This window comes from Ranitomeya imitator, chromosome 1 (assembly GCF_032444005.1).
Source record: "Ranitomeya imitator isolate aRanImi1 chromosome 1, aRanImi1.pri, whole genome shotgun sequence".
In the NCBI taxonomy this organism is placed as follows: domain Eukaryota; kingdom Metazoa; phylum Chordata; class Amphibia; order Anura; family Dendrobatidae; genus Ranitomeya; species Ranitomeya imitator.
This window is the reverse complement of record NC_091282.1, coordinates 286,521,305-286,528,632: the sequence shown is the minus strand read 5'-3', so window position 1 is coordinate 286,528,632 and position 7,328 is coordinate 286,521,305. Positions and strand designations below refer to the sequence as shown.

General features: G+C 43.1%; 1 protein-coding gene across 1 annotated transcript; it reads right to left on the bottom strand.

Annotated features, from left to right (window-relative positions):
- Positions 1-358: 358 nt before the first annotated feature.
- LOC138669322 (uncharacterized) lies at positions 359-4,932 on the bottom strand. The gene is made up of 4 exons (XM_069756093.1): positions 4,686-4,932; positions 2,909-3,003; positions 2,685-2,831; positions 359-1,684 (listed from the first exon to the last, which is right to left on the bottom strand). Exons 1-4 carry the CDS (start codon positions 4,818-4,820, stop codon positions 766-768), a joined length of 1,296 nt encoding a protein of 431 aa, XP_069612194.1. The 5' UTR covers positions 4,821-4,932; the 3' UTR covers positions 359-765.
- Between the last annotated feature and the right edge of the window lie 2,396 nt (positions 4,933-7,328).

The following is a 7,328-nucleotide window of genomic DNA, read 5'->3' as shown; positions in this document are numbered from 1 at the left end:
GTCAATAGACTATTTTTTCGGAAGAGCACCCAAAGTCCCATGTGAATACGGTTTTTGGAGAGTGGCCTCTAGTTATACATTTTTTTCACCTGAAATTGGTCCAGTAGAGACCCGAGTGGTAGGGGCAGTACCGCTCATTTTTTTTCTTGCTGGACTGTATTGTATGTTACAATAATGATGTTCCATTATATTCTGTCACACAATTTTTTTGTTTTAATACCCATACCCGACAAGTTTTGTCTGAAAATCAGCTCGTTCTATAAAATTGTGATTTTGTTAAAAAATAATTAATAAAAGAATGAAGTTTAACAAAGCAATGACTACTTTTTTCATACCTTTTTTATGATTTATTTAAGAATTTTCACCATCCCATAGCGTATTTTTAAAACTGTATTTACTAAACTCCCTACAATTTGCCTTTTCTTTATTCTACAATGACATTTCTTTGACCTATAGAATATACGACGAAAAACATATCTTTCTTTGCCTACAATTAATGACTGGGCCCTGATGAAGTCACTATGGTAGCAATCTGTTCACGGGACCACACACACACAGCAATTGTCCCTCAGTATTACATTATCTCTTTTCCCCATTACTCATAATTAGTCTGAAATGAAAAAAATAACGTATAATTCGAAATAAAGCACAAAATAGTAATATTATTACGTTTTTTAATAATTTAAAAGAAAATACAAATTTTTTTCCCATAAAAAGTGTAAAATGTTTCTTTGTCTTCAATTTAATTTTCAGTGTTCGGGTTAGTTAGTTTTCGTCCATCCTCTGCTGGTCCGGCTGCACATCACCGACACAGTAGTATTGCCAGTGCACGGCACCTTCTGGACTCATAAAGTAGTCAGTGAAGGTTTCTCTCACAAACACACCGGAGCTGGATGGTCTTCCCAGACCCACGTTGACCACTGGATTAAATACTGGCTGCTGGTGCTCCACATCTATGTCAATGCTGTAGTCACGAGCATAGTTGTGGAGTACACAGCAAGCCTTAATCACAGTGTCAACGGTGTCAGTATCCAGCTGGATGGGTGTGTGAAAGATCCTCCACTGACTACTCATGATCCCAAAGGTGCATTCCACATATCTTCGTGCACGACTCAGCCGATAATTAAAAATCCTCCGTCGGGCATCCAGTCCCCTTCGTGGGTATGGGCGCAGCAGGTTAGTCGTTAAAGCAAAGGCCTCATCCGATACCATCACAAAGGGCACTGGATGTATGGAACCCGGCAAAGGTCTTGGGGCTGGGAGCGTTCCGCCATCTTGAAGAATTTGCATCCCAATCTGTGACGTTCGCAACACCCGAGAATCCCCAGTACTACCATAGGCACCAACGTCAATGGCAACAAATTTGTAATGGGCATCAGCCACCGCCATCAGGACCACAGAAAAATACTTCTTATAGTTAAAGAAGCGTGATCCTGATCGTGGTGGCTGCTGAACCCTTACATGTTTACCATCGACTGCACCTATGCAGTTTGGGAAATTGGCCACAGACTGAAAGCCTGCTGCAACCTGCAGCCAAGTCTCCTCGGTTGGGGAAGGCATCACCATGGGCTGCAACTTCTGCCAGATGACGGTACATGTGCACCTCACAATTTGAGAGATGGTAGATTTACCAACCCTAAATTGGAGGTGCAGGGATGTATAGCTCTCTCCTGTGGCCAAAAATCTGAAAGGAAAAGAAAAGATTATTAGTAATGTCACCCTCTTGTCAAAGGAAACCTGTCAGCAGTTATGGCCGCTATGTCACCGCCTTTCAGTTTTTTCAAGAATATCTTCCAATGCTGCCTCCCCAGTCACACTTCAATGCAGTAGATTGGTCGGTGTTCAACATGTTCTATAGCAGCAAAAACTACTGACAGGTTTGCTTCACATGTCACAATACTAACGGTAAGTACTAATTGACCACTGATATCTGTGTACAGGTGTGTCAATGTGTCGGACATTTGTAACACATGGATGGCCACCAAGGAAGAAGAAAAGCGCTGGTCACCAGCAGCAGGTGATAAAGAGTTTGTGTGCTGAGCCGGGGAGAATTACGCGATCCTCTTCATCACCTTCCGCTGTTAAACATCACTTTTCTTTCGTAGTGGCCATCCATGTGTGTATGTGTTTGTGTACCATGCGACCGGAAAATCTAAAAACAAAACAAAACCAAAAATGTACATAACACCTAGCTGACCTGTGCGTACACCCAAACATTGGACCGGGATCACACACACAGCAAGATATGACCGAGTCTCACAGGTGAAATTACTCCTCTTGCGTCTGGACTCCAGAGCGGAGCGTGCACCCGCATAGCAACACATGGAGCTGCACGCTCCGCTCATGAGTGCCGGTGCCAGAGGTGGGATTTCACCGGCAAGACTCGGACGTATATCGCGTATGTGTGATCCCAGCCTTCAAAGGGAACTTGTCCCCACCAAAATCGAGGGTGAGGTAAGATCACCAGCATCAGGGGCTTACCTACAGCATTCAAGAATGATGTAGATAAGCCCCTGATGCCGGTGGCCTTAGCTCGGCGTTGATTTTGGGGGGACAGGTTCCCTTTAAATGGTCATCTGTCAGTGTCTCCAGGACATGGGAAAACTTTCACCACACGTACCGGAGACATTGACGTGTCAAAGATGACTTATGACAGACAAAACAAAAAATTCAAAAATACTTACCGCAAGGTGATGAGCAGCCTTTCCTCAGCAGAGATGGACTTCCGCATCACAGTGTCCTCGTATGTCAGCTCAGCACGGACTACCGAAAGAAGTTGATCAAAAGCTGGTATGCTCAGCCTACAAAACGCTGTGAATTTATCTTGATATCTGGAAAAAAGGAGTAAAAAGGTTCAGTCAGACATGGATAAATTTACAGAAAATCATTTCACATAAGAAAAACTTACCTCCTCAAATCTTGATATAGAACATGAAAATGTCCCTTCATAGTTCTTTCTTCCACTATTGGGTGTACCCACATTTTTCTTCTTCTGGTCTGCGACTGTAGGAAAAATATGCGTTACTGCACAACACAGTCAAAAAAAGAGAGCTGTAATATTATTGTACACATGGTGTAGCTGCTACTTTCACATTTCCGTTGGTAGTTGACCGTCACAAATCATCGGCACAATGTACGGACGGAAGTGTGCGCTTTCACATTTCCACCAGACTGCTGTGTGAGGAAATAGTGTGAGAGCGATATTTCCTGCTAGGCATGCGCAGTGTGAAACAGTGGATGTAACGGACAGAAAATAGTTCCCTTGAACATTTTTCAAAGAAAACGGTCTGCCAAAACCCGACACATCCAGTGCACGATGGACGCAACGTGTGGCCATACATCACGATCTATCGGCAATACAAGTCTATGGTAAAGAAACGCATCCTGCGAGCACATTTGCAGGATGCATTTTCTTCCCAAAAGGACGCATTGTGAGGGGTAAAAAAAAAAGGAAATGTGCAAGTAGCCAAGGCTTCTTTCACACATCCGTCAGTACGCGGCTGTCGCTAAGCGTCAGCGCAACGTACTGACGCATGTTGTGCAAACTCTGTGCAACGTGGGCAGCAGACGCAGTATTTCAACACATCTGCAGCCCATATTTAAGTCCGAGGGAGGAGGGGCTGTAATTCCAGTAGCGTCTGTGCACTTTATTGCAGGACCCGACGTATGAAAAACTGTTCCCTTGAATACCAATGCATCCAGTGCACAACATGTGGAACATGTGTCCATACGTAGCGATGCGTCGGTAATACAAGTCTATGGTGAAAAAACGCATCCTGCGAGCAACATTGCAGGATGCGTTTTTTCCACAGAATGAAGCATTGCAACGCTTGCCAAAAGCCGGAAATGTGAAAGTAGCTTAGGCCTCTTTCACACTTCAGTCTTTTGGCGTCAGTCTGAAACCGCCATTTTCCTCAAATAGGATCCGCTATTTTTTTTGACGGATCCACTATTTTCCCATAGACATACATTAGCGACGGATTGTGGCAGATGGTCGTCCGTTTCATCCATCATGTGACGGATCCATCGAGATTTGGCGTACGTCATCTAGACATTGACGGACATTACGTTTTTTGTCTGTGCCGAAATGGCGGTTCACGATGGATCCGTCGCGTCCGCCATTCAATAGAATGGCCGCCTATGGGCGACGGATCCATCGCGACCGTCATTTCGGCAGATCCGTCGCCCCAATCCGCTTTTTCAATTGTCCATACTCCAAAAAGTAGATACTTTTCCCAGACAACCCCCAAGTATCTGATCCGTCTAAAAAACGGATCAGTTAGGCTATGTTCACATTTGCGTTGTGCGCCGCTGCGTCGGCGACAACGCACAACGCAAATAAAAACGCACCAAAACGCACGCAAAAACGCTGCGTTTTGTGACGCATGCGGCGTTTTTTGCCGAAATTTGGACGCAAGAAAAATGCAACTTGTTGCGTTTTCTGCCCCGACGCTTGCGGCAAAAAAAACGCATGCATCGCACAACGCAGCACAACGCATGTCCATGCGTCCCCCATGTTAAATATTGGGGCGCATGACGCATGCGTCGCCGCTGCGTCGCCCGACGCAAACACGCAAAACGCTAATGTGAACGTAGCCTTAAAACCGTTTTCTCAACAATTGTGACGGATCCGTCGATCCGTCACTATGTCGGAGCTGACTGACGCCAAACAACTGAAGCCTTACCTGCAATCTTTGCTGATTCAGATACTCCAGTAAAACCCCAAGCATCTGGAGGCGCTGTGGCCTGCGTATCCGGACAGACGTTTCAACATGCTGTTCTGTATGCGGTGGGCTACGTTCTTCATTACCAGCACTCATGGTGAAGCCTGTCAGAAATTGGTTATGGCTTTAACAAAACGGAGGTTGGACTAGGAAATGACATCATGACATGGACAATTTTTTTTTTTTTTTAACTTTATTAATTTAGCTTTAAAAAACGCTTACAAAACTGCATGAAAAAACGCAAAAAAACGCACAAAAAACGCACTTCAAATCTGCACCAAAAACTGCACCAAAAACTGCACTGAAAAACGCATAAAAAACGCATCAAAAACGCACCTGCAGATTCTGCCAGGAGATGCAGATTTAGTGCAGAACTGCAGCAGATTTTTCTGCACTAAATCTGCATCGTGTGCACATACCATTACAGTTTCAAAATGGAACTAAAACAAGATGTACACTCTTTATATGGAGAGGGACATGTGATTTTATCAGCCAATGACACAAGCCGTTGTGTCAGGACATTGTGAGTGTTCCCTGCGCCCTGATTGGCTAGCCGAAATGTGCACACAAAGTTAGGAAAAATAATAAAACATTACTGTTTACAACGTCGCGCCTCTGAGCTCTGCAATCCCCTCTGCTCATCAAATACGTGCCAAAGGCTCATGATACACCACCATTATCTTGCTAAAGTGCTGAAAATAATTTTATGGCAACACATATTTTCCCACACTTTTTATCGAATGTTACCAACTTTTTCTGATTTTATAACATTTTGCTTGCGTTTCTGATCACGAAACCTAATGTGCGATACTGGTACAAAATTTATGTTTGGCGATCGTTTTCCAAACAAATTCGCTCATCACTTGTTAGTTTTTACTCATAGTATGTCATAGACATAATGGAAAATGAAATAATTATCTGGGTAGAAGAGCAAAATGAGCAATTGTAAGTACACAGTGCAGTATAATATGATGATTGCAATGTAATGAGAGAATAATCATTTTGATGGAAGAAGTGCTTCTTTAAAAACAATCATATGTATCTATATTCCTTTATCTGTTTAGTTTCCATTAGGGAATCTGCCAAATGATGGACACTTTAAATTAAAACAAATTGTTGATAGAAAGGGAACTGCACACAGATTTTTGGTACTTTGCTGCCCTCTTGTGGATGTTTATGCAAATAACATGGATTAACATATAATCGTCTGAAAGTTGACAAACTTTGGCCCAACAAACCTCAACATCACAGCTATTGGATTTCAGCTAAAATTATATTGTTTTGTTCTTCTAAATAATGTAAGCAGGAATATTGGTAGTACTCTCTATAACCCTCATGTAGTCAGAGAAAACAGAATAATAATACTGAGAATATTGAGCGAGGGGGTGTCAAAAACCCCAACTAACCATAGTCAAAATTTCCAAAGGTTTCCTAAGAGCAGGACCACCAGAAGCAATTTGACAGTGGAGTAAAAACACATTTCCCAATGCCAGCAGTCACTAGGCAGGGCGTTCGTTTAGGCCTTGTACAGTTTTTCATGCATGTGTTATATCTGCGTTTTCCACAGATAGAACATGTACTCAAAGTATATGAGGCTGCTCATGTGTCTGTCTTTTTTTGTGGACCAAGATTCCACCCAAAAAATCACAGAGACATATGTTTTTATTATCAGTGGATCAAAATAATCCAACATTTTATTATATTTTAGATTATTATTTCTGCAAAATTCCCACATCAAGTGTACACCAATAAATTATAACATAAATAACATAAATCAATAAAGTAGGTTAGGAAGATAGCGGTAATGGTGATGTGGTAAAATACAGCTTTTATTCTTAACAGTATTATAATATTCCCTTTATGATAACTTGCCGTTTTGTTCGCCAGTCTTAATGAAGGCACGCTGGAGTAAGATGTGCCTAATAATTGAGAGTTGCACACTAGGTTTGAGCAAGCACGAAAATGCTCTGAAGTTTGTTACTCGAACCGAGCAATTCTTAATGCTCGGATACTCTTTTCGAGTAATGAGTATAATGGGAAATCCGAACATTTTTCTGGCAGACTCTAAAAGGAGGTCTGGTCAGATGCATATCTAGGTGGGGCAGCTGGGGCATGTGCTCCGGGCGCAGCAGGCAGGTGTGCGCAGTCGTGCTGCCTAATGCGACTGCCGGATTGAGAGTCGGCAGTTCTGTGAACCGCCTGTCAAGTTGACAGCCTGCACAGACAAACTCGGGCGTGCCTAACAGACGTGAGTACAATTGAAGAACTGACCGCTGGGTCAGAGTGACGCCAGCAGTGTGATCATGTCATGTGAGTGTGAGGAGGGGGTAATTACTGTGTGTGGCGGGGGTATTTACTGTGTATATGGGGGGTGTTTACTGTGTGTGTATGTGGGGGGGTATTTACTGTGTGTGTGAGAGGTGTATTCACTGTGTGTGGGGGGGGATTTACTGTGTGGGGAGATTTAATGTTATGGGGGTTTTTAGTGTATCGGAGCTGGATGAGATTTCGTGTAACTGGGTATGATTGGTGGACACAAATTTGGGAAGCATGGAAATGACAGGTGCAGACACCGTATAGAGAGCGGTAGAAATTTGAAGACAC